Genomic DNA, 27669 nt, shown 5'->3' on the forward strand with positions numbered 1-27669 from the left:
CCTCCCGCCGCGCCCCTTCCTCCCGCCTCCTCAGGCGGCGGCCGGCGCCCGCCCTCGCGCCGGCCTACAGCCCCCAGCGTGCCCCGCGCGGGCCCGCCACCGCGCTCGGCCCGCTCCCGCAGCGGCGCCCGCCGGGAGCTGTAGTTCCGCGTCGTTCCCTCACGGCTGAAGCCCCGGGAGGCCGCTCCTGGGCCGGCTGCGCCACGGAGCTCACCGGGCGGGTAAGCAGCGGCCTCATCGCCTTCTGGCCGCCGGCGGCGGGGCCCCGTGCGAGCGGCTCCTCCACACCCCCCTCCCGGAGGGCCGCGGCGGCGGCGCGAGCTGGGGAGCGTTACCCGCCCGCCGCCCCGTGAGGCTCCGTGAGGGGAGCGCGGTGCGCAGGGGGCAGCGCTGCCCGGGAGCGCGGCCCGCGGCGCTGGGCGGGACGAAACGCCTCAGTGGCGGCGGCGAGGAGGCGGCCGGTGGCGGGCGGGCAGGGCCCGGGGCTCTCCCGCGTGCCCCTCGCCGGGAGGGGTGAAGCACGGGTGGGTGGCCCTGCTTGTGCCGCCGGCGGGCGGCCGCGGTACCGGCGCTGCAGCGGGTTGGCGGGAGAACGGGGCCGCCGAGCGGGCCCCCGGCGGCTGCTGACAAAGCCCGCGGGAGCCGGTGGGAGCGCACAAAGCGCTGCCGCCCGCCGGGAGCTGGGGGGGCGAACGGGCGGGCAGAGCGGCGTCTGCTCCGCCGGCAGCGCTTGCTCGGGTTTAAATGCTGGATGGGCGAAAGGTGCCGTCTTTGCTACAGAATTTTAAAAAAGGAAAAAAAAAAAAAAAAGGCTGTGTTTTTTCACCTGCCTTTTAGAAAGTGTTATTTCTATCTGTCTTAATGTGTGTTTACAGCTGGAAAGGGGTAACTCCTTAAAAATGACCCCTTGGCATTATCCTCTGTCAGGGACTTCTCTGTGGGATTTGCTGACTGTCACCGCTGCTAGTTCAGTTTCTTCCCAGGTAGGAAAAAAAAGTGAAGGGGGTCTTCATTCTTAATTAATAAAGACAGTCACATTTAGATTTCATTCATTCCCATCACTGCAGTTTCATTAGGTTGTTCTTGCGTTGTTAATGAAAACAAACTAATTCTGTTGTTAGGTGGGGTTTCCATGGCTAGTAACAAACTGTCACCTTGCTGCCATCATCCCCCAGCAGACAGTGATGACAGCTCTGAGAGGACAGGTCTCTTTTCCTTACAGGTGTGTCTTGCCACTCTCTGAAGTAACATTGTCCTAGTAATGTACATTCTAGGTAACTTCTTAAATGAGGCAGCTTCAGTATAAAGCCGTTAGCTTTAGATTTAATAATGGGGGTTGCATTGTGCCTTTTGGGCTTCAATCTGTATTCCCTGTGACATTCTCCTGATGCTGTTCCATTAATTTCAGCGCAGCTATTACTGATGCCTTCTTACATTGATGGGAAGAGCCCGCATTTTTTCAGTAGAATAAATGTGCCCATTTTATGTTAGCATTCTTCTTGGGAGTCCTTTTCACATCTTTAGTATAATGCTTGGGAAGAACAGTAACTGGATGAAAGAAAGATGTGCTGGGATGACTGTTGTCTTTTAAAGGAAAATGAGCTTCTTTCTCATTTCAATAATTTTTTCTTCCGGCCATTTCAGAAGGGTAGAGTTTATTTCATTTCTAATTTTAGCCAGAGGGAGCTTTTGTAGGTATTGGCTTTTAAGGCAATCAGTGGCCTCTGCATAAATGACTGTCACTGATTGATCATGTGAGGACAGGCCGGACCAAACACATGTCCTGAAGAAGTTCATCTTACCAGCTTTGCCATCCAGAGTCAGTGATACAGTCAGTCTGTCTTTTTCTTTTTTTTCCCTGAAGAAAAGGAAGGGAAAAAAGGCAGGAAATTAAAATCTAACCGTAAACTGTCTTTTTCTTCCTTGCCTTACAAAACCTTAACACAAGGCTAATCATAGTAAGGTTGTAGCCATTTGTTGTTTTCATTAGCTAAAAAATGTCATCGTCCCCCGTGTTTGTGAGCTTGCACGGCCTCTTGTTCATCAAAAAGCTGTTGACAGATTTTGATGAAATAATGCAATGAAATAGTGGGAAAACATGCTGGGTGTGGCTTGGGCAGTAGACCACTGCTTTCCTTGCCCTACCTACAGATCCCAGAAACAGTGTGGCTGTGCATGTACCCTCAGGCTCCGAAGACATTGGCACCCTGACGTCATCGCACTCTCTTCGATTACACTGTCAGTGGCTGGGTTTTACTTAAAATATGCCACCCATAGAGAGAAGTAACATGGTTTAGAATTCATCCTGCTTTTGATCCCAATTCAATGGAGAATAATGCATGGAAAGGTAAATACAGTTCTAGATTCTCCTTTTAAAGTAAGGAGGTTATGTGTAGCGTCAGTGATGGCATATGCTCCTGATCCAAGTTTGTTAATTAAATGGGATGGTTTGCTTTTGTTCATCATCTGATGTTATCAGAACTTAGCTAAAAATTCAGTGAAGGTTGCACTGATGTACCACTATTGATCAACTTTTGATGTCCCACAAGATCTCCCATTGCAGCAGTAGCTTGTAATTTTTCATCTATCTGTGCAAGGGTTTGAGCTACCAAACAGCATCAAGAAAACCTCCAGTATCTGCTCTTTTAAAGTGAACTGTTGACAGAATACATGCAGTGAAGGAAGCTCTATTACTTAATAGCAAACTCCCTGTTACAAATGGTGCAGATGGACTACAAAGGGTTTTCTCAGATTTCTTAGAAACAGAGATAAAGGTAGTATATATTCTTTCTGTATTATTACCAGTCTAGGTTGCTTCTAAGGTGAAGTCCATCTTATTATGCAGTTTAGAGTCAGTAAAAATGCATTCCCTTCCACTCGTCCCCTTGAAAAATTTATAAGCAGTTTTTACAGAATTCATCTGCAATGTAGTGGCTCTTGCCACCATTTTACCACTCGTAATACAGCTGTACTGCTGTAGACAGCACAAATCAGAAAAGAGCCCTTTTTGCACTGCAATTAATAATTAGAAGAGATATAAAGTAAACACGGATTTTATAACAGTATTCTAATAATCTTTTCATGTTACCTTTCTAGCAAGTTAATTCTGTACAAAATTATGTCACTTACTACACGTTTTCAGTGCTACACATTTTCTGCTTTGCACATGTACACAGCACATCTTGCACTTTGTCTTTCAATTCCTTCAATGCCTGTAAACTTTGGCTTAGAAAATTCTTGATTAGATATCTTGAGGCAATAAACAAGATTTGTTTATTGGTGCTCAGAACCCCTGATGGGGGTAGGGGAGGGAAGTGCTTATTGTATTCTATTCAGCAGAAGAGAATAGCATCTCTTCTATTTAGTGAAAAGCGTGGTATCTCTTCATTTCACTGCCAATTAGAATGAGTGTACTTGTATGCCAGCACAGGTTATATGCTCTAGATCAGTTTGTTGAGCAATAGAGCTGTTGGAGAACATTATATTTTATTTAGCTTTGTGTAGTAATTTTATTGGTGTGTATTTGGAATTAAATTATTTTATTAGTTATTCATGGAACATGTGATTGCTTCTCTGTCCCTGGTAGTGGAGGATTCTGCAAGTTCATTACAGTTTCTAGTCATGTTAGGCTTAAGTACCTGTGTGCTCTGGTGGTGATACTGTACCCTGTGTTCTCAGTGCCCATAGATCTGTTTATGTTTTTGTTTTTACAGTAGCAGAATTAAATGACTTGCAAGACAGCGATGGCTTTTTCTCTAGAATTTGAATATGGAGGCCACAGGGACAGATGAAGTAGAAAAGATAAAATCAAAGTTTATGTCTGCATGGCACAACATGAAATACAGTAAGTGAAACAGTGTATGGTAAGATCCTGTCTCCATTGAAATGAACGGAATTTTTCTTGTTGACATGAGTGGGATCATGACTCAGAAACTTAACTAATACCAATAATAAAAATGCAATAAGATTCTTGAAACCGTTTTTACTCCGATAATATGAGCAGCCTGAGTAAACAAACTTTTAATTTTTCAACTAGATTTGCATAATTTCTTTTAAAATTACGTATTTTGAAAACAGTAAATAGATTATGTAAATGACACTGGATTTGCTTAGGCTTTTAAACAGGGATAAAATGGAATCATCTGCGCAAAGATTTTTTTATTTTTATATGTACTTTTCTGGAAAAAATAGGATGGTCTGTGAAATACAAACTGCTGAAGAGTCTACTTCACACACTTGAGTAACGTACTTTTCCACAGTTGAACATCAGTAATTTGTTTATAAGCGAACAAATTTTCAAGTGTGCCCTTTACTAATCTGTCCTTAACCTTAGTTCTTCTAGTTTCCCTCTGGGACTGAGTTTGCTCAGATTTACCACCAGGTTTCTGATAAATTTGTTAATTCTCATAACAGCCTTGGAGATGTCTGGCAAGACAAAAAGATACTTTTTCTTCTACTTTCTTTAAGGCTACCATGTGGCTGAAGGGGAATAGTATTCATTACACCCTATATGTGAAAGGAAAAGTTAAGAAACTCTGGGTTTAGGATGTGAAAGACCATAGGATTTAGACTTAAGTGAAAAAGCTACTGCCTGGGGACACTGTCAAAACCTAAAAGCAGAATTCTGGCCCTTTGATATTGTACAGCATATTGTACTACCCCTTTTGTGTCTGAAATCTGCAATTTAATTTTGTGGTGTTTAATTAATCCTATGGGAAGAGCAGTACTTCATGCATTTTCACTGGTCATATGTGAAGCCTATTTTATGTTACAGGAGTCAGAAGCCTCACAGAATCGAACTATGCAGTAATGAATTCACAGTGGAGACAAAGCAACTTAAGCTCAGCCTTAGGATTTCTGCATCCTAACAATTTCTGCATAGCAGTGCCATTGTATTAATATTGAAACATTCGTATATGGGTAACATTGTTACTGTTAAACCAGAACTCTAATCTGTGATCTATAGAACTATTAAACTTTTATGAAAGCAAACCCCAATTTCAGTACATTTTCTTTATATTCCCCTTTCAAGGGTTACCTTTGGCTTAACCAGATGCTATTAGCATTCCTGTTTGGAATACTTCAGTCACAGATGTGTATTTGTTTTGTACCTATTTTAGGTTGGGTGTTGAAAACAAAAACTTACTTCAGTAGAAACTCCCCGGTCTTTCTGCTGGGAAAATGTTACCACTTCAAAACTGATGGTACGTACATAGCACTTAACTCATTCTAATCTTACTTGGCAGGAGCTCTGTGGATATATTTTTAATCTTCTAGAAAGTCTGTCATTGCCAGTTACTGAATTCAAAACGTAACTATGAAAAGCTCAGAAAATACTCATTTAAATATCCATACCGCCACTAATGCGACCCATCCTAACCTGCTTTATTCAGATTTTACACTGAAGTCTTGTTCTTCCTGTATTAGTGCTGTAATTTGCACTTTATTTACCTATCAATTTGAGATTTTCTTTCTAAAAGCTCCTGATTGAAATACTGACAATACCTGTACAAAGAGTCACTACACCAATGCCTTTGATACCATTTTCCAGTGTGCATTTTTTTTAAGAATCTATTTGACCATTTATGTTTAGGTGAGTTAAGTGATTGCTTACTTGCAAGGCAATGATTCTGTTGGCACAGTAGTGCTGGCTGCGTTGCGTCCCCCCCATCTGGCACATTTCTATTGTGTTTGCCTTCCATTTTTCCTTTCTTTTATTTGAAGTGATTGTTATTTTTTGCAAGTTTTCTCAGTTTTTCTAATAGAACAGTTGTATGGGTTTTACTTTCCTTCTAATAACAGGAGCATTGTATCAAGTTGTAACTTCAGTTGTGCTTTGCCTTACAGAATCTGGTGAACTCTCTACAGATGGGTCCAATTTTGATAAAATCAACACAGAGATTTCAGGAAATGTTGAGGAGTTCCGTAAAGATTTTATTTCTAGAATATGGCTGACCTACAGAGAGGAATTTCCTCAGATAAAGGGGTCTGTGTTAACAACAGACTGTGGTTGGGGTTGCACTCTGAGAACTGGTCAAATGCTGCTGGCTCAAGGACTTATGCTTCATTTTCTTGGTAGAGGTAAGTTTTGAGGGAAGATCTCAGTGTTCAGCATGATAAGCATGGCCATTCTGTGGAGAGTGTGATGGTCTTTATGTAGCCCAATTCGAAAGTACAAGCTCATTTTGAGTCTGGACTCCTTATTAATATTGGAATTGTTACAATGCATCAGAGCAGTGATCTAGCTGTCCTACTCTTCCATTTCTGTAAAAGGAAATACCAAAGCATGCCAGAGGAAGAGACTGGGAACTCCACAGATGCTAACTGTGAAGTAAAACACTACAAAAATGTGTGATCCCGTACCTGAGTATTGTTATTTTCCATGCAAGTGTCCAATTCTCTTGAAACTCACTCATTTCTTGAACTCAGGGTGTGGAAATGAGTTCCACAGCACATAGCTGTGGGCTATGGCAAAAGTGATGTTCTTTTAGCAGTTTTAAAATTGTACATTATTCAATTTCTTCTAGTATTAATGTATTGAGTTAATAGAAGGATTCTAATCTAACTTCAATACATCATTCTTTGTGTTGAAATTTTCAGTATTTCAGTTCCTCCCTCCCCCCCTGCATGTACTTACAGAGGAACTTCCCTTTTTTATCGCTGTCTAGCTCAAAATACTCTCTGTCACAGCTGTTTGAAAGAGGTAGCTTTAAGAGACTTGGAACACTTATTGCTTTCAAAGGCTAGGCGTGCGTGTCCTCCCTATTCCTCCAAGCTGAGCCATGTCCTGCATAGAGATATTTTTGTTTCTCATTAGCCACCTTTTCTTTCCACCTTCTTCTCAATCCCTTCCATAAATCTACCACATTGCCCCTTTCAAACAATTGGTCATGTCCTCTATCACCACTGCTTATTGTCAAAATGATCCAAGACATGGACCTGAAGCCACCCAGGCATGTTAGTTAGAGAGAATACAGTGTATTGTTTACTCAGCCATTTGCTGGATCCCAGGAATACTTTAGGATAAGATATTTCTGAAAGCCTGTTTTGATAATCCTTTGTACTGTGCATTTATGATGTAAGCTGTGAACATAGTCCCAAACCAGCTGCATCACAAAGTTGTCTTTCTTGGCAGTGTGAGGACCGAACTGTCAGATTGCCTTACTGAATGTTCCTTTTGTGGTGGATACTTAAGTCATAAAACGTTCATTATCCCTTTCAACTGACGGCAAATATCAAGACATATGAAAATACTTCCGCTGAGAACAGAAATCTCTTGAATGTAACTTTTGTTATACATACATTTAAAAAAATTGAAAATCTGATCAGAAGACTACCTGTGAGTAGGAATGTGTAATGGCTCGTTCTAAAGTAACCCCAAACAAAAAACCCCCTGGTTTATATCTTTAAAATCTATGGTTACAAAAAATTCCTTGCACTGTCCCCCATGCATCCTAATCTGGAAAGTGATGTGGTGATTCTGGAGTGCTAGTGTTTCTATGGCAGTCCAAATGTATAGGAAGAAGGAATATGTATGGTCTTTCTGGACTACTTTCCTCATCACCTAGTCTTCTGACAGCTGGTGAATTATCTTTTGAAAAGCTTTTTATGAGGTCTGGGTAGCTTTTGAAACATAGTTAAGTGTTTACATTAAGTTTTTCATCGCTGTTTACTCTTTTCCCAGAGATGTTTTCATTATAGTTTAATGGTATTGTTTCTGTTACAAAGCAAAACTTGACTGCAGTTATGAGCTGGAATACTTACACTTCCACTGCTACGTGGAATGTTCTAGATATTGCTGAATGATGTTGTAAATGAGTTTTTATTTTAAATATTAAGGTGCCTCTAAGTTTTACTTTGAAGTGCCTGTACTTAAGACACTTGACTTAAATGCAAAGGAATAGCAAGGCCTGTGATGTTACATTGAGCTTATGCATGCGTCTGCCTGGGTCTGCAATGAAAAATTAACACGAGGTTTCACAGAGGGGTGCCGCTCGTGGTAAGAGGCATTGATACAAGGTGGTTGTCACACTGTAATAAGAGTGGGTGGCATGGATTATGGCCATCACCAGCAATACTTGTGACATTACTGGAGCCTTAAGTTTTTTTAGATTTTAGAATTAAAATATCGTTGCCTCTGTGCTTCCTCTTTGTTTCTCAAAGACTTTTACATGGGTACTTCAGTAGGAGCTAGGAGGGCTGCAGTTCTTGCGCCCTGTCAGAAAAGTAATTACTGCCTCTCAGTGCTGTAATGGCGGCTTTCTGACCCTCCAGGAGCTTACCCAAATCTGGCTCACTGAGCAAAAGCACTTCTTCTGTAGGGGTTTGTTCCTTGCTTGCACGTGGCAGCCTTCCCCTTCAGGGATGTTTGTTGTAGACCTTCAGGATACATTCTGATCTAACAGTATGTTCGCTGTGGTCCAAGCAAGGAACACATGCTTTGTGTTGCAAGTAGTTGTCTGAACTTGTGGGAGAGACTTTCAGTCATCTGACAAGGGAAGCATTTCTGTTCTCTAGATATGCTGAACCACCATTATGCTGTAAGAGGAACGTGGTGTGTAGGCTGCATTGTTAGAGAAACCTTTAACTAGAAATGCAGACTGTAGATACTACGCTGAATAATATTTAAACAAGTTTGTCTTGTAATCGAGGCAAAGAATTCACAAATCTAGTGAATAAATAAATGTCTTTTTCTGCTGATCTGCATTGGCATTTTGCCAGGAAGAAGTGTTTGTTTTTTCATGAATAATTCCTCAGGTTTGCCTATATTTTTTTAATAACTGACAAACCAGAAGAATTAAAAACAGCTTTTGAAACGTCTTGTTTGACACAGATAAAACTTTTTTTTAGATAGTACCAAATAGCTAACTTTTTTGTAACCTGTGCCTTGTAATCAGGTATATCTTATATGTTTGACTGGGATCGTGGAGTCTGACCTCTATCTCGGATAATATAAATTGCTAACAAATGTACCACTGTTAGTATTTCATTTCACCTATCATTCAGCAGAAAATAAAAGCAAATTATACTCCACTCGAATTAGTTGTTTACATTTTAACACTGACATTTGCATCTCCATATGTAAAATATATATTATTGGTTTGAAGAACATGGGGGAGAAAGGCACATGCTTTGGTAGGTGTACCAAAATGTTAATGCTAAGCCTAATACGCATCTTAAACTTTCTTGCTGCAGCCTGGGTCTGGCCAGATGCATTGGACATTGACAATTCAGATTCTGAATCATGGACAGCCCATACAGTGAAAAAGCTGACAGCATCCTTTGAAGCATCACTTACGGCAGAAAGAGAACCCAAAATCCTGTCAAATCATCATCAGGGAACATTAAAGAGAAACTGTGATGACAATGAAATGAGAAATGAAGTTTATCATAGAAAAATAATTTCTTGGTTTGGTGACTTTCCACTGGCAGCTTTTGGCTTACATCAGCTAATAGAATATGGAAAGAAGTCTGGAAAAATTGCTGGAGACTGGTACGGACCTGCAGTTGTTGCACACATTTTAAGGTAAAAATACCTTTATTCTTTGTTGTTACCGTGCCTTACACATTACAGGAGAAGCATTTCAAACTGTCATGAGATTGCTTCGGCTTAATTGAGCATCTAACTGTTCATTACTAGCTTTGTAAAATGTCCATATTAGTAGCAATTCTAGAGATTTTTCACAGGCAGGAAGGGAAATAGCAGTAGGTGCAGGGATTGAACTCTGAGCTTTTATCCAATCTTATTTCAGGAAAAAACCTACATTCCTGTTTTCCTGTATTTTGGGCAATAGAAGTGCCAAGTATCTCTCCCAGACCTAGGCTTTTAAGTAGAGCTGCATTTAATGAAATGTTCTAAAAACTAACCACACTTTCAACCTTGGAACATGCATAACATTATAGATTATTTTTTTTATATATACTGTAACCTGGGGGCTGTAATGTACTGATAGTGTAATGAAATGTCAGAGCTAAAATTGATGTTTTCAGCATTTCTTTGCACACATCAAATTCTTGTGAAACTGTAAATGTATGGGACTATTAATATTATAATTATATCACAGTAAAAGTAAAAGGACTGTGACATTCAGTGTGGTTAGAAAAAAGTCGAAAGTCAAATTTCTCCATACTGTCTGCCTTTATAAGCCATTTCTTTGAATATTGCTGATTTTTTTTGTTTTGGTTTGTTTTTAATAGCCTTATAAGCTTATGTTCACAGTGGATTCCAGTTTACCTATAAACGGCATCACTAATACATTTTTTAAGTAGCAGAAGCTGAAGTTCATACATTTATACATACATGTGAATAGAAAAATTTGATTTTTAGTATAAAAGTATATTAATCTTAAGTGAACCTGTACTGAAATAGTCAGGTGTATCTGTGTGCATACCTGCAAGTGCATGCAGTGATGTGAGAGGTTAGCATTATTTATGTTTTCTTCTTATTTTTTCTGATGATAGAAACTGTCAGAATTCTTTTTGCCTACTTTAAATTGCAGTAGCCTGTTTACATAATGGGAGCAGGGGGGCATGTGGTCCAGAACAAACCCACTGGTAATTTCCAGCACTGCAAAGGTTTCCTTTCCTAGACCTCTTTTCTTTCTTACAGCAGTGCTAACAATGTATAGCTCGCTCATAACTTGAGAATGACTGTATTAAACGATTCCTCAAAATATACTGTGAAATAAAGGGATAGTGACCATTTAATGCAAGCGTGTATTGAAGTCAAAGGCTAATCTTCTATTTTGAACAGTTTAATTTCTTTACAAATGTTGTCCTTGATTGATGATCATGCTTCAGACTATCGACATATATTTTCCTTTAGTTTTTAGGCCCGTTACTCTTATTCTTTTGAGGATAGCCTAATATAGCAATTATCTTTTTGAAAATTTTGGTGAAACCTTACAGGTTTTTATGTGTTAGCCTTTATTTTCATAGACATGTGATGCTAATTTGTGGGTAGATAAATGAAGTCAATTAAAGAGATCTATTGAGTTGAAAATATTTCTGTCAGCAAATTTAGCCTTCATTATCTCAATATACATGACAGAAAATTGTTATAAACAGAAGAATTAGGTAGTGAATATGAATTTCAGTGTAAGTTAATGTGTTTCTTTGGGCTTTTTTATGTGGTTTTCATTGTTTCTTCTAAATAATCAGATATTGTCATCTTTGCTTGGTAACAACATGTTGCCATATTACATTGGATACCAAGATCCAGTGTTGAGAAACAAACACACACCCACTCCCCAACCCATCTGTATTTATCAGGAATGGAACGTGTCTTGAATTAAGAAAACCCACCAACCGCCACCACAAAAAAATGGCAAAATAAACAAAAAAAACCCCCAAACCACAATTATAACCAACCTGTTTCTAAAAATCTAATAATTTATGTTTACTTACTGTTAATGTCTTTAAAATCAGAGATTAGTTAAATACTTTTGTCTTTCTACTTAGAAAAGCTGTTGAAGAAGCCAGAGACCCTGAGCTACAAGGAGTTACAGTCTATGTTGCTCAGGATTGTACAGGTAAATGTGGTTATGTAGATTTTTGCAAACATTTTAGATGCTTTCCGTGACTTTCAGTAAGCACTTAATAGTAGAGCTCTAACAGAAAAAAATAAACAGACAAAGGAGTTTTTGATCTATGTAGATGTTTGTTCTCTTTGAGAATCAGGTATCACAACTTGAAAGCTTGGTACATTGCTTGTTGAAATTGCTGATTGAAATGAGAGTTCAATCACTTTTCAAATACTTCAGTTCAGTTACATTTGTCAGTTATATTTTATTTGTCTTCTGCCTCATGGGATTCTTTATGACTTTTACTCATTTTTCTAGTGGAAAAAAACCATTGCACCAGTCTCTTAGACTAGTTAGAAGTCATTTTCGCTTGGAGTTCAAAGATGTGAGCAGGATAGTTAACCCAAGTCAGTGGTAACCTTTCTTCTGCTCCAGCATGGCATTTTAAATAATCAATAACGGGCAGAGGAGCTTAGAGCGCTGGATATTCAGGAGCAGAAAATGATGACAAGATAAACTAAGTGTGTGGTGAAACTTTACACTGATGACTATAGTCTTTCAAATCGAAGCACAATGTATTACTTCAGTAGCCATGTTTAGCTGCCAGAAATTTTAGTTGTGTCATAACTGATCTTGGGATAGGACAGACGAGACCGACATCCCGGGGTAATCAATCAAACTAGATTTAAAGAGACACTGCTTAATCATACACTACAAACCAGTTTTGCCTGACGTACAATGACAGTGGAAACTTAAAATTCTATTAGTTTTTCGCTTCTTTGTCCTGGTGATGATTTTTACATCTCTCTTAGTTTGGAGGGAATAAGCAATAATACTACATTAAGTTTTTTCACTCATTTTCAAGGACTGTGCAATGTTAACTTTAGACGGTGAACTTGAGTATTTGTTAAAATCAATCATTGTCTTTTTTCTTTAAAAGCATAGATGTTTGTGTTACTGGTAGGCTTTCAAGTTTTAAATTACTCCTTTTAGAAGTTTATATGAAGTAAATAAATATTTATTGGCTTTCTCCTAACCTACCCCTTCTGCACTTCCTTGGCAATGTATCTTATGTCAGCAGCAGCAGATTACCATTCTATGAAATACTGCTGAAAATGAGGAGGCATAACACTGTTTTTCATCAGTCACCCAGGAGTTGTGTTTCAGGAGGACAGTCCATTTTTGAAGGACTGCAGTTTTAGTTTGTCAGACTAAGTGATGACATGTTGTAGGTGTGTCTTTGCAAAAGCTAGCAGTTCTGTTTTAAATATGAATATTTCTGTGTGTCTCCTTTCAGTCTACAGTTCAGATGTTATTGACAGACAGTGTTCTTGTATGGGTTCTGGAAAAGCAGACACAAAAGCTGTAATTATATTAGTTCCTGTGAGACTCGGTGGAGAGAGAACAAACATGGACTACTTAGAGTTTGTAAAGGTATGAAATGAGAGTTCAATCACTTTTCAAATACTAGCACGAGGTGATATGAAAAGCGACTTCATGATGGTAATCTTCTACCTATTAAATGCGTGGTGGTGATTTTACAGTTGAAGGTTGTAAAGTTTGACTTTACAGATTTTAAATTTCCCTATTACAAGATCAGACATAATTGCAGAGCACATGATGTCCCTTGGTAAAGCAGTGATAACTGTCCTACTCCTAAAGTAGCTACCTGAAAAGACATTAATGCAGTGGCTGAAATTACAAACGGTAATTTAGTTACATATGCTATTAGAGTTGTGCTATAGTAAGTATCAGACAGCATTTAAAAATATAAATATACCAAATTCCTTATTCCGTTTCTTAATTTCTTAAATGTCAAATGGTTTAAGGTTGTTGCTTGTTTGTTCTTCCCATTTTCTTTTGTCTTTTTCTTCCCTTAAAGAGAGAGGATAGAATTTTTTGATCTCTTTAGTCACAACTTTGGGCGGTTTTCCAGTATCTGGACATTAGGATGAATGTTTCTAAGGACAGTGATGCAGGAATAGCAAGCAGTTACCACAAATAAAAAGAAACTGGAAAAAAAGTAAAACTCAAGGAGAAAGCAGGGGGAAGGAAGGCCTTTGATGTCCTCTTTTCTTCCCTTCCCCCCCCATCCCCCCACCCCACCCACAGCAGAGGTTCTGCATATGGTACTACTACCTGAAGATGTACTGTCATCCTGCCTCTTGAGCACAAGAATACATCTCTTAAGAGATTGTTCTCTTAGCCCTGCTGCTTTATCATTTTCCATGATGCTGTTTATCTGTCTTTAAATTCTTGGTTTAATTTTTCAAAATACCACAATGTAGTAGCATGAACAAAATCTTAAGTCTGTAACATCTTTGGGTTTTTTTTTTTGTTCTGTTTCACTTTGGGGTTTTTTGGTGCCTGTCTCTTCTCTGTAAAATTTAAGAAAAATACTTGGGTCTCTTTTAATGGCATGGGGAGATCAAGAGATGAAGCCTTTTATTTAAGTGATGGAGCTATTAAATTATTTTTCTTTCCCGATTCTTTTCCTTGTATTTTCAGACAGTTGTTTTTGGAAAAGTTTTAGTTCTTTTCTGATTAATTCTGACACAGTTAAGACAAGCCTGTTGTCTCAGGCGTGATCTACAGCAACCTAACTTTACTTTCAATGTTAACTGCAGAAAAGCCTTTGAGTCAGTCAGGTCCAGGAAGACACACAGCGCCTCTGTTTGTAAGCTAACAAACAGTTGCTTCTGCAACTTTCATAAGGCTTTCTCAGTGACTCTAGTTCTTTAATACTGGCTTTCACTATTGACAGGTATCTATGTCTAGTTTTACCCTGCAGAGGTTTTCTCAGTTTAGCTCTCCAACACACTCTTTGGGCAGTGTGAAATACATTTGCGTGGCAGTGGGTTTCACAGCACAGTCACGTTATCTAAGCTTGCCTGGTACAACTGGCTTTACTGGGGCGATTTCTGCTGCTCATTTACCAAGCCCGGTACTGCCTTTTGCAGTCTGTTATAATGGAGACTGTGATGGAGAGAGATGGAAGCAATGGAGAGGGCTTTCAATTGCATATATTTGTCACTTCAATCTCTACCTTGACTATTCAAAAGAAGCAACTAAATTTCTTGGGGTCTGGATTTAAGTTAAAAATGCAGATTTTAGAATGTAGTACAAGAGGTAATTTTTACAAAGGATTTTATATTTATGGATGAAAATTGATAAATTTTTTATAATTCACTTTTACAAGAAAATTCCCATAGATTAAACAGTTAGTCATTACTCTAAGCAGCTCTGCTCCCTTTCTGTTTCAAAGGCAGAGGATGTGTCCTTAGCTGTTACAGCCTTTGCCTCTGATCTGCCTTAATGGTCTGTAATGCTCAGCCATTGAGGAGCGTTTTTTAAAAAAGCCTTCTCATTCATATTTTAAATAAGAAGTACTTTCTCTTAACCTGTATAAACCATGCTGAAGTTGACTTTATTAGCATCTCAGGTGAGGAGTACAACAGGTTTTGTTATGTTACATTATCATTGTCTAAGCAGAGAAAGTTTTATCTTGAGAACCTTTGGTCTTATTAGTACACTAAATATTAATCATTTTGTTGAGAGCAGTTTTCCCTGCTTATACAGTGATAATGTAACGGTTATACTTTTAATGGTTGATCTCTTAGAGGAGAGGATATAGATACGACTGCCAGCTGATGGAGATTTCACTTTAGCTCAGCTGATAATCTTCCCAGTTTGGGCCACTATCCAAGTTTTTGGACCCAATGCTTGCCTAGTGCTACAGGAACACCACTGTGATTTATGGACGTTTAAAGGCTGTTCCGTTTTCAGAGTGTTTAATGGTCTTGGGCTTCAATTGCATTAGAACAGTTGGGCTCAGCTTTCCAAAGTGCTCAATGTTGGCAAAATTCAGCTCCCACTGGAGCTGGTGGGATAACTAATGGAGAACTGTGTTAAGCCAAGACTGAATATTCACAAATCCTAATGAGCCCTGTTAAGTAACAAAACCTCACAAAAGCGAGAAGAGTAGAAATACGTTGAGGGGAGAGGGAGGGAAGGTTCTTTCCTTCCATTTCTTTGCTAGGTACTTTTAATAGAGAGATGATCAAGGGTGATTTCTTTGGTGTCTGTTGTCTGTGACTGCATCCAGAGCTTGTGGGGGACAGAGGAATTTCAGTCAGGTAAACTACTGACATGTTCTTACCTTGGTAAAATTGCATGTATTACAGGTCAATCCTTCTCCCCAGCACTACAAGGTATATCGATAAAATCAGCATTTTATTACGTAATGATAAATCTGCTAGGTTTGTGTGCTAGCACAGGCACGGGGATTACAGAACCCAACTCTTTTCAACCCGAATGAACAGAAATATGCTGGCAGCACTGGTGTGACTGTAGCCCACGGCTGATATGCCAGCTTTCTGTCCATAGCGGCTCCTAGCTTTGCCATGGGTAGAGGGGTATCTTTCTTTACACTTCCAGACTGAAACGATTCCTGTATTTCACCCCATGTCCCTCTTTAAATCCTATTAGGTGTATTTGTAATGTCTCTTTCTCAAAGCGGCTACATACTGATGGTTCTGATTCCTCTACCCTCACAGTCAACATCCAGTAAGATTTATGGGGCTTGTCTGTTGGGTGTCTGTCTCTCCTCCCATGTTTTGGGCTCTTGTTTTTAGAGCTTTATCTTGTAATTACTCTTGCTTCAACTGGCATTTCTCCCTACGATGTAAAAGTTCATGCTCTAGACAGACTTCTACATTTGAATGCAAAAAGAAGAGGGCCCTCAGGGCCACAGAATGTAAATGTATATGAACTCTGTAAATCTGAACACTTTGATGCCTTTTGACCAAGCAACCTGTGCTCAGCTTGTATGACATCATGTTTTGTCTCCTCCTCAAAAATGATACTGCCAGTTCTCTCAATCTATGGGCATCCCATGAAAAGGGAGGACTTTCTCTGGAATTTGTGGTGGTATGTTTTCACTTTGATCAGTTGTAAGCCTCTAAAAATTGAGTCAAGGCCCAGAAAGTCATGAATTCAGTCTTAAAAAAAATAAAATAAAAGAAAAAAAGCTGTTTGCCTGAAAACAGTAAAGGGAGAGCAAAGATTTTAATTCAGTTTAATACTTACTCTGTTTAACACTGTCCTAATTATTTAATGTTCTTGTTGTAGGGAATTTTAAGCCTTGAGTATTGTGTTGGTATTATTGGTGGCAAACCCAAGCAGTCGTATTACTTTGCTGGATTTCAAGGTTAGTGTTTTAATACGTTATGTCTCTCCAATATTTTTCTTTAAGAGTTAGGAAGTTAATATCGAACCAGTGGGAAATAGCATGATTAAAATAGCAAAATGAGTACCTTATTAATTCATCATATCTACCCAAGTCCAGTCATTTGTCATTTACTCCATATGGTAATTGGATTCTGTAAAATGTACATTTAATTTCCGTTGTTGCATAAACAAGGCATAATTTATCTGTTTCACCAAACTTCAGGAGCGTTTGCTGTTACTATCTGGCAGTTCTTATTTACATATTTACTTTTTACTAGTTTAAGTGGTGTTAGTTGATGCTTAAATGACAAGCAATATATTCTTCCTGTCAGGATGAAGTAGCACAATACATTTTTCATATGCAAACTCCAGAATATAATTGTGTGTTTGTAAAAGTAATTTTATCACCCAAAATTAAATGACAGTCTCATCACTTTATAAAAATTCTGCTTATACAAGCATATTTGATTATGCAAAAGTTAATCTGTCCTGCAAAAACCTATGCTTCAGTCAATGAATATCAGCCTGGCAAGCGGTTACTTGCTGGCTTTTTTTTTTTTTTTTTTCAGCTGCTCTGCATAGAAATTGGATTGTAAGCAGTGTAATAATAAGGTGTTTTTTGAATTACTTGTCTTCTGTTTTGTCCTTGTAGATGACAGTTTGATTTACATGGATCCTCATTACTGCCAATCTTTTGTAGATGTCAGCATAAAGGATTTCCCTCTTGAGGTAGTATGGATATAGACCTGGCACTGTTTTCTTCCCATATGAATCAAACACTAATTATTTAGAGATGTTCTGGCTAGCTGCATCTTTATGGTTTTACAGTTACATGTTATTTATCAAAGTCCTGCCCTTCTTTATAGGCCTATAATCAACAAAAATGACCAGAGGTTAAAAACTCAATATGGGGTTTTAATTTTTACCTTATTAATCTTTGTCTGTTTCTTCTTTATGATCAGAAGACCTCAAAAATAGATGATCATTCAAAGTATTTTTCCATCAAAGAAAACAGGCAATATTTGCAGATTTTAAACCGGAGTTATTTGGATTTGGCTTTGTTAGTTTGTCTTTTTGGTCATTTTTATTTTATTTTTTTAAAATTCAAGTTGCAGTCAACATCATGGAGAGAATTTACTGTAGTATTCAATAATAGAAGCCTGTTATCTGTTTGGAACCAGAATTCCTGCAGGTTTACTTGCTGCTGCTTTACTCAGAAATTCATCCTGTTTCTATACTGGAGTAGGTGGTTATCATTTTAATTGTAACTTTTGCTCCTGATGACTTTGCAGGTCACTTTTTCTGTCTTCATACAAGTAGAAATTTTTGAGGCTTACCGGTGAGGTTTGTGCTTGACTAGATGAATTTTACTCAAGTCTTCTGAACTGTTCCTTTTAACGAGTTTTATTATTATTTTTAGTCAAGCTGGTTTTATGGAATAGCAGTTTCCAAGAAACTGACAGGTCTGAAAGTGTAGGTGCTGCATTTGTTCTTTCTTTGCCCCCAACCCCTTTCTAGGCCATGCGTTTCTGGGTTCATCTAGATGCAGTGGATGCATCTTTTTGGGCTGTGCCTAGGTCTTTGAAATCATACTTGGCTTTTTTTACAGTGGTGTTTTCCCTTTCCTTTAACCTGTTGCCAAATAACTTGAATTGACAATAGATAAAGCTAAAGGAGATTATTAAAGAACTCAATTTACATGTGCCATGGGAAAACATGATCGGTTGCAGAAGTAAGTGTTCAATAGCGACAGTACTCACAGTAGGAAGTACTCAGCCGCATCCATACAAACTCTCCTTGATCTTCTATCCAACTTCCACGTGAACTTCCAGTCTCCTTGGAGCAATTGTTCATTCAATGTAGAAACACTCTCTGGGTGCATGCACTGGTTAGGACAGCATCAACTGCTGGAGAAGAGTTGGTTAGTTACTAGTAGTGGTTCCTCATGCCACTGTGCTCTGTGAAGTTAAATACTCCTAAATGTGGAAACACAGCTTAAGAAACAATGTATCACATTTAAATAAGGAAGAATATATATTTATCTCCACCACCTCTAAAATACTAGCTGCTTAATGTAGAGTTCTTGAAGGTTCACAGGAAAGTCCCGTAGATCGTGGGAGTGAGTCATACACAACTCAATCTCACACCTGAGGAACTGAGTAGGTGATCTTAAATCGACTATTTACAGTTAGAATGTAATCAAATGGTGTGTAATGAAGTCGTGTATCTTCATGGCTTCTATTTTGTAGAGCAGCTAAGAATTAACTTAAACTGGGAACAGTGGAGTGGACTGCAATGGTCCTGTCTATTGGCATCATGAAAAGAAAGAATTGCTAACATATCTTGAAGTTGACCGCAATACTTTAATCAGAATACCATCAAATAGTATTTAGGAAAAGTACTTAAATATGTCGAAGCACTTAACACAGGGCTAATGTCAAATCCTGGGGCCCACTTAAAGCAAACACTACATATTTTTCAGTATTTATACTTAACAAGATGCTTTAATTAGCGGGACATATGATATAGAAGTGAATATAGAAAACTAGAAGATTCCAAATTAAAAAAAGGAACATAGCAGAAAAATGTATCAGAAAATACCCTAGACAGAGTTTCATTATTTTTAGAGATGGCTTTAGTTTTACCCTGTTGAGGTATTTGGAAGAAGAGTTAGCGAGTCCCAGCTCTACCTATTTGTATTGTGGCCGCAGCCAGGGATGATAACCAAGGTCCTTGCCCCTTTGTGCTAATAACTGTAGTAAAATACAGTGCCTTCTCTGAGGATTTTACAGTTTAATTGGGAAAGTCAGACAAAAGATGGGAAGGGCACAGAGAAGCGGAGCTCAAGTGACTTCCTTAAGGGTCACACTGCAGCTCAGTGTCCAAGCTACAAAAAATACACTTCTTTTTGGTTTCTGTTCCCATGACTAATCCTCCAGATCATGCTGCAGACTGGCATCAATATGAATTTCCAAATAATAATAATAATGAGGTTTTAAAATGTATTTTGAATGTACGCAAGCTGGCAGTTTGGCTTGATCGCAACCTAATGCTTTTCTGCAGACAGAAAATATATTGGAATTTAATGCTTAGTGCATTTAATAGTATTATATCTTTGTCCAGAAATGTCAAAAGTAAACAGAAATTGCTTTCTTAGTGTGGATAGTTGCTTGTTAGATTTATCTGTAGGGAGTATTTTCAAAATTGACAAATTGTCCAGAATAAGTTGGAAATCCATCCACTCTGTATTGGCTTCCAGAATCCATTTGTTTGGAGGAGTGGAAAAAAAAAAGAAAAAGAAGCCTACCCACTTCTCTTTGTTTACGGTGATTTGTGTAGCATTAAGACTGCTGCCCTGAACAGTACAGCACAACTGTAGTTACAGTGTTGTTGCCGAAATGTGGTATGTAAGGCAGGGTTCGATTTATATATTTGATGACTCAGGAATGAATTTTCAAAATATAATTTCTGCATCTAAAATTTGAACAGAATTAGGAGAAAAAATGGTGACTAAAATCAGTCTTGTAGAAATAGAACTTCTTATTTTCTGCTTCTGTTATTTAGCAGAGGTTTAATAGAAATACTGAGGTTTGTAATCACAAGTAAAGAATTATATACTTCAATATATAAAACCATTACACTGACAGGCACGCTCAGATTAGGTAACTAGTGCTGTCATCTTCTGCAGATCGACTTTTCTGATTGGCAAAAAAAAAAAAAAAGACAAAAGCAGTTTCTAATACACAGGCTGCTTGATGTTTGGTGTCAGGGGTTGCTGTTGCTACAGTCAGGTGAGATCGTAACAGTTGGTAGTTACCCTTCATAGAGGAAGCACAGCGGTGTTGGTGAGAAATCTGCGATGCTCTGTCCTGGTGTTCCTGTGGTGGTAGTAAGCTGTCCTGGCTCTGTGCTGAGCAGCGGTGCCAGAGGAGCTGGGAGCTGTGCACAGCTGACATGGAGCTGTGAAAGGCAATAGCACGGCATATTCACTGGGGAAGTTCATGAAAAACAAAATCTGCATGTTAGTACAGCGGTATCTCTGTTGCAGAGTGGTGCAGACGAGGCGTGTTAGCGTTTGTTACTGAGCAGCTGTAGCAGGATTGCTAGTGATTTAATAGAGGTAGGGTGGACGGGCTAGTCCTGCATGCTGGAAGCACAATAAAGAGGACAACCTTTGAGAGACAGTCAGGGGTGATGAAATAATTTCAGTTATTAAACAGTGAGCTTCACCAAAACTACAGTTCCTGTAACAAATAAGCACAGGATCAGCGGAAAGCATACACTTACCTTTTCTCTCATAAACTGGGAATGAAGAGACTGGGAAAGGGGTTTTGTATTTGTTTGCTTTTTCTTAGAGCATGGCTGCTGATAGTATCGGATTGCTGCACTGTCAGAGCATCATCTGTCATGAAAAGAGATTTCACGTTAGGAAAGAAGCATTTATAAAGCACAGCATGTTGTTTGGTTTTTTCCTACTTGTGGATCAGTGTTATCTAGTTTTGCTTCTGTGGGTTTTGCAGGGTTTTTAACCCGTTTCATTTACTAAAGGAAAATGCATGAGGTTGGTTTATTCCATTATGTCTCTTTTACAGAGACTGGGGGAGGGAGAGGGTCAATGGGCGGTGGTAGTAAAGCAGTAATTGTAAGATAGTGCAAAAGCTGTTACAAATTCAATTTGCAGAAGAGCGTTCACCTCCTCTGCCTTGGGAATATTCATAAAGTACTGCTCTGAGCGGCAGACCTTTGACAGATTTCAAACTAACATGGTGGCGCGCGGAAGTTTGGTATATACAGCGTAAACAGCAGGAGGTTTTATACATGTGAAGAAGAGTGGAATTACTTGAATGTTTGGGGGTGGAGGGGGGAGAAATTACTTGGAAGGTGTGTGCTGGGTTTTAATTCAAGCGATACGGGGGATTGTATGTTAAAGCTGTTGGTGGGAAAAAGTAAATGCATCGGTCTGCACCATTCTAACCGTAACTGTGTATTTCATGTTTTTAATCGTGAAACTTGCAGTCATTCCACTGTCCTTCTCCCAAAAAGATGTCATTCAAAAAAATGGATCCGAGCTGCACGATAGGATTTTATTGTAGAACGGTACAGGACTTCGAGAAGGCATCTGAAGAAATCACCAAGGTGGGTGTCGACCTTACCAAATCGATCCCTCAAGCCAGCACGGCATGCGTGTGCTGCGTAGGGATAAGGGCTGAGAATCAGCTTCGCTCTTCTAAACAGACACAGCCCTCGGTATTTTATTGCCGCTTTTACAATCGTGAGAAACCGAGCCCGTTGGGCGATGGCGGGGTGGCCGGTGGCGGCGTGGCGCGCCCGCCAGGTGGCGCTGTTGAAATGGGAATGTCCGGCAGGCGCCGCGCTGCCGGCGGGGCCGCCCAGCCCAAGGCAGCGCCCGGGCTTCGGCAGCAGCGCTGGAGGCCGGGGAGCGGGCCTTGCCCAGCTGATCTGGTGCTGCCCCTCCGCTTGAAAAACACTGCGAGGGGTTCCTTCAGGTCCAAGCGTAACTGGGGTTTTGTTCTGCCTTGATTAGTACAGCATGCGAGTGTATGAAATACAGCGTTGTTAAGAGGTTGTGTTGGCCGTGGTAGCAAATAACTGCATTTTGTGATTTAAAAAAATAGTCTGTGAAAGGTTGCAGCGGCAGCAGAAGATGGTCACGTATTTAATATTCTAACCACAGTAGTTATCACAGCAGCACAAAGAATTAAATGTTTGCAGCATTCTGAACGTCCTGTTAAGTGGTATTAGTATTATAGCCAACAAAGCATTCTTAAACTTAATAGTGTATATAATCTCTCATAGGTATTGATTGATGCTGAAGTTGTTTCTTTGGTTCTTACACACAGAAGTGGAAAATAGATTTAAAGGAGCAGAAGTTCCTAAGCAACAGATATACGGGAAGTTTAAATAGGGAAGTTTCTATTCTTCCGTGATTTCCTGTTCTATCATATATAAGAAAGAGTGTAACAACATGATAAAAAAACCCTAATTACAAAATTGGTCATATTGGAAGTTCTCTCTCTCTTTTTTCCCCCTTCTCTCTTTTCTTTCAAGTTTGGGATTAAGTACGTATCTTTTTCTGCACATATGTTGTGAAAATACTCATGGCTAATCTAAGTCTTGGAGCTGGTATCCTGGTACTTTAGACAGAAATTATTTAATATTAGTGAAATTATTTTATATAAATACATTTCAGGCACAATAAGTATGAAAACAGAGGAAAGTTTTGGTACAAATACAGTGCGAGAAATATTCTATAATCTTTCAGTCCTTCCTTCACATGCTTTGGTTTTTCTTGCTCTTCCATTATTTTTCCCTTTGTTTGCAATTTGAGTGCAATGACTCTTGAACTGCAAAGCACAGTACACTCCCAGTGTGCCCTACGTAGGCTAGACTAAAAAAATCCAGGTTCTCACTGCTTTTGTGGGCAATAAGAGGTGGAAGAAAAAACCCTACCTTTTATTATTTGAGGATAAACCTTATGAGCCATATATTCAGTAATAGAGAAATTAGGGCATTCAAATCAAAGGCCCAAATGGAGTGACTGATGAAACTCCATCCAAATTGCATTCAAGTTACCCTTTGCTTCTGTACTGCCTAGTTAGGCAGCTATTGTTAAGTAGTTTAATAATACCTGGAATTCAATAGCTGATAGATCAGGGAGACCTGGAAACACATCCAGACTTGAGAAGGATGGATTTACTGACTGGCTGTAGTCCTAGTTCTGTTTTGCACTTCCAGCACAAATACCGAGCAGGCACAGCAGTTTGTCTGGCTTCTCCACACCATGTGGCAGAGCCGAGAGGTCAGCAAGAAGCTCTGGCCTTGCACAGCCCCTGGGACGGCTCTGCCTTTCCCTGGCCACAGCCTCTGCAGCTACTTTACATTGTTAGTTAACTGGTACCAGGCTTGTCTTGCTGCTAATGCAGTGAGTTGTTTCCCTATCAAAACCCATGACAGCAAATAAATAATCCACTTGGGCTACAACTGCATTTGCCTGTTTGTAGCCCAGGTTCTCAGCAGAAATGAAAAGTTCTCTGGACTGATGGAGTGTTGAACTTGGATGTAGTTCAGCACAAAGAATTAATCGTTGCAGCAACAACAGTGGCAGTCTGGGTCTAACACTGAAATACTAAAAAATATTGATGTTTATTGAGAAACTTCTCTGTAGAAATCATTGCAGTGGTATCTAAAGAACTTTAATATTCTTTAGAGTTTCAAACTCATCTGTGATCACTAAGTGTGATGTAGCATGATAGTAATTACGGTAACCTTAACCAAGTTCCACTCGACTCTTGTTTAGGCATTTGCCTGTCTATCCAGTTTGTGTTCTGTATTTAGTGTTTCATCCTCTCCCTTAGTACACAGAGAGGTGTTTACCCTGTACCTGCAGGGAGGGAGGTGTCAGGGGAAGTTGAACACAGACAATGGCAGTAGAACTGCAGGTGTATTTCTGTCCTGATTTGGAGGGACCGTCTTTAAAGGTGCGATGGTTGTTGGGCACCGTGCGTCCCCTGAGATGCAGTGTTCCAAGGAGTCTTCTGTGGGAAACTTGGAATTCGGAGCTGGCCTAAGTCCATCCATCCACTCACAGACCAGCAAACAGCCTTCGTGTGGCTATCAATTTCTCTTCCTACTAAGGCAGCTTGTATCCAGCCCCTGGAGTTGAAAGGGTTTGCATCCAATTATCTAGTCTTCTCAAGAAACAAAGCATTTGTATGTCTTACAAACTTTTTACTTTCTAGCGCTCATTTGTTACTCTTCTTTTGCTTTTGCCTATTAATGTGTGCATGTCTCTCCTATAGCTTTTTACTTTTTTACCCAGGTTTCACATTAAAGTAGCCAAATGCAATTAAAATAGACAAGAATAAAGTGGAAAATTTCAGACCACAGTAAAAATCACGGATTTTGTTATGATTGATTATTTTTTTTAAAACATCCCCTCAGCCCCAACTCTCCTTTTTAAAATAGTTCTTACTGTTTAAAGATCTATTTAGGGGTTTTTTACTGTATTAGATTAATTGTTCTCATGAAATTATGTTTAGTGATATTAGTTCCACACAGGATATACATCTAGGCTAACGTAATTCTGCATGTTACTGCATGACTGTGCTGTTTTTTCAAAGCAGGTAAGAAATTTTAAAAAAAGTAAAAAAAATAACCCCCCCAAAACCCCCAAAACAATTAAGTGTCCAAATCAGCCTGGAAGGGTGAAATGTCTTTCAGTATTTGGCGGATTTTTATCTGCTATTAAAGGTATTTCGCTGATCTGTTTTTCAGTATCTGTCTTTCCCCACCAGCCACTTTTACATGCTCAGTTTTTAGATTTATAAACGTAGAGTTTTGGCGCTCTGGTTACTACAGCCTGCTACTGTTGTCAGTCTGTTTTGAGCCATATGCTCTCGATTGGCTTATTGACATAGATGTAGGTGTTAAACTTTTAATAAAAACATTGATTTTCATACATGCTGATTCTACGCTAGAAATATCTCCCTGAGATGCTTAGTTGCCGCAGAATTCATACCTGTGCTTGAGAAGAGTGTTACAGCCGTTAACTATTTTGTAGGGTTTTTTATCTTCCTACAAGAGCTCCAGCTGCACTGAAACAGACAGCACACAGAGGTGATCTGTATGGAACGAGAAGCAGGGTTAGGCATAAAATTACCAGCTACCTGAAGAAGAAATGGAAATAAATGAATGGTTAACGGGAGGAAGGAACATTTAGATTGTGCAATGCTTATGTTTGAATATGATGATAATACAAATTTAAAAATGCGTTTTTTATTTCGCAGTCATCATCAGATAAGTATCACTACTTACTGTATTTCTTTGTTTCCAATTAATATTTTCTCTGGTGCGTGTTTTACATTGTAGATGCTGAAGTCTTCATCTAAAGAGAAATATCCCTTGTTTACTTTTGTAAAGGGTCATTCTAGAGACTATGACTTTGCTTCCAGTCCACTCCATGAAGAAAATGACCTTTTCTCTGAGGATGAAAAGAAAAGATTAAAAAGATTTAGTACAGAGGAGTTTGTCTTGCTTTAAGGACATTTTACACAAGATTATTGGCAGCTGTCCAGGAGAACACTTGCCTTTTCAAAAATAAAAAAAATGTGTCCTCCTCTCCAAAAAAGGCAAGCTTGCGCTGAAATTGGTCTATTTTCATAAAGATAATGTTTTATATGTTAATAGTCTTTAAAATGTCATTTATAAATGTACTTACTAATTATTTTTGTTCACTACTAGTTGGAGGAGTTTAATGTCACGTTGTGCTAGTGAAGATGGAGGGCATTGTTTAGAGCCAGGTATGCTGAAATGTGCCTCTGTCGTGGTCTTGCCCTCTTAAAAAGCTTGGCCAGTCCCTAAAGCCTGACTTGTGACCCTGATATCATGTCAGCCCAGGACAAACTCCAAGCAGAGGCTGCCAGATGCCTGTGGGGTTTGTGTCATGGACACATATCCATAGGTTTTGAGACCATGTTTCTGTCTGTAAGCAAAATTTGAGTTCTGTATTCATGTGGTAAGGGTAGAACGCTACTCCGTCTTGCTACGTAAGCCCCAATAGTAGTTAATGCTGTAATCGTGACACACATCCCGAGCAGCACAGTGTAAGAAAGATAAGTTTGATATATCAGTAGTAATTGTCAGTTGCAGTACTGATACAATTATATAGGCTGAATTGTGAGTTAAGATACTATTTAGCAGTATGATTTTATAATGGTTTCTCATTAAGCTTGCTTTGGAGCCTTAATATGAGGAGTGAAGATAAAGTATTACCTTTCTCCACAATTTTTAAAGGTTATACTATTAATATTAACTGCAACCAATCAAAGCAGCTGAAGACAATTATTAGAAGAGAGCGGTGTTTGTTTCCTGTTTCAACTACTATAATGTTGAGGCTTCTCTCCTATTAGCGCAGCTTTTAAATCAACGCAAATGGGGGAGCGGATGTTAAAAATTCTGGGCTGTGATTATTTTTTTATATATATACGTTATTACTGTACAAATGATTATTTGATGGTGTGTGTTCTCAGATTGCAAACAAATGTACATAAGTAGTTTCATGTTTTAACAAAGTAAATGCAATATTTAAAATACGTATTAACACTGCTTGGAAAATAAAAAAGGTGGGAAAACATTAAATGCATGTGCCTTTTATATTAATATTAGATCCTCTAAGAGTGAATATAATCCTGCATCTAAAACAATATTGTAAGGTGTGAATACTCTGTTTATTTGCAATAAAGGCAAATTTTATTGTTGTGTTGTAAACCAAATGTTAACCTATTCTAAGTGCCGTTCAGGCACAGAAGGCACAAATGTTGCCAATCCAAATAATAAGCATCACGTGTATTCATTAAAACACCTTTTTTCCTTTTATGAGAAAGAAGTGACTAATCGATGGATTTCAGGCAGAACTAGATCATGTTATGTGTCAGGGCTGGAGTGTACCCTTGCACATGTTAATTGAGTTAATATTCCAAAAAGCCAAAACAAGATTGTGTTCACTGGTTTTCAAAAAAAAAAAAAAAAACCCACGACCCCACACGTCATTTGTCTAAATTAGTAACCTGTGCACTGTTGATGCCTACTAATAATTGGCATAATACTACTTTTAGATGCTGCATGTATGTGAGAATGTTTGGGTTGATCTTCCTTAATATTTTTCATTAATAGCCCAGAAGAGGGAGTAAACAACATATTTATGGAATTTAGATGTCAAAATGAGGAGAATTGTGAATGTCAGTGCAGAGTTAGAAAATAGAAGATTCCCATTTAGTAGAGCACAAGTTTATGTAGCTTTAGCAAAAATAATGCAAAACTGTTGAGTGGTTCCTTTGGGTAACAGCGGACAGGAAATTAGACGTGAAGTTGTACTTTGCTTTAACATTTGAAAAAAAAA

The 27669-nt window shown here is 39.0% G+C and overlaps 1 protein-coding gene across 4 annotated transcripts; it reads left to right on the plus strand.

The window, feature by feature from the left end:
- The first annotated feature begins 10 nt into the window (after positions 1-10).
- ATG4C (autophagy related 4C cysteine peptidase) lies at positions 11-26909 on the plus strand. 4 transcript variants are annotated; one of them, XM_055815181.1, is made up of 13 exons: positions 98-221; positions 876-983; positions 2152-2347; positions 3714-3844; positions 5121-5204; positions 5848-6081; positions 9196-9526; positions 11461-11531; positions 12820-12956; positions 16653-16731; positions 17404-17480; positions 21768-21887; positions 25641-26909. In XM_055815181.1, the coding sequence occupies exons 4-13, from the start codon at positions 3769-3771 to the stop codon at positions 25809-25811; spliced, it is 1380 nt and encodes a 459-aa protein (XP_055671156.1). In that variant the 5' UTR covers positions 98-221; positions 876-983; positions 2152-2347; positions 3714-3768; the 3' UTR covers positions 25812-26909. The 4 variants fall into 4 exon arrangements, with proteins under 4 accessions (XP_055671155.1, XP_055671156.1, XP_055671154.1 ...); XM_055815179.1 differs by lacking the exon at positions 2152-2347; XM_055815183.1 differs by lacking the exon at positions 2152-2347 and having other exon boundaries at positions 9433-9526.
- Positions 26910-27669: the final 760 nt, after the last annotated feature.

Source organism: Falco peregrinus, chromosome 10 (genome assembly GCF_023634155.1).
Source record: "Falco peregrinus isolate bFalPer1 chromosome 10, bFalPer1.pri, whole genome shotgun sequence".
NCBI lineage: Eukaryota > Metazoa > Chordata > Aves > Falconiformes > Falconidae > Falco > Falco peregrinus.

Excerpts from the sequence above, each read along its gene's own strand:
- ATG4C (XM_055815180.1), top strand. The coding sequence starts at position 3,769 with ATGGAGGCCACAGGGACAGATGAAGTAGAAAAGATAAAATCAAAGTTT. Across the intron at positions 3,845-5,120 it reads ATGGCACAACATGAAATACA|GTTGGGTGTTGAAAACAAAA; the intron begins GTAAGTGAAACA and ends TACCTATTTTAG. Across the intron at positions 12,957-16,652 it reads ACTACTTAGAGTTTGTAAAG|GGAATTTTAAGCCTTGAGTA; the intron begins GTATGAAATGAG and ends TTCTTGTTGTAG.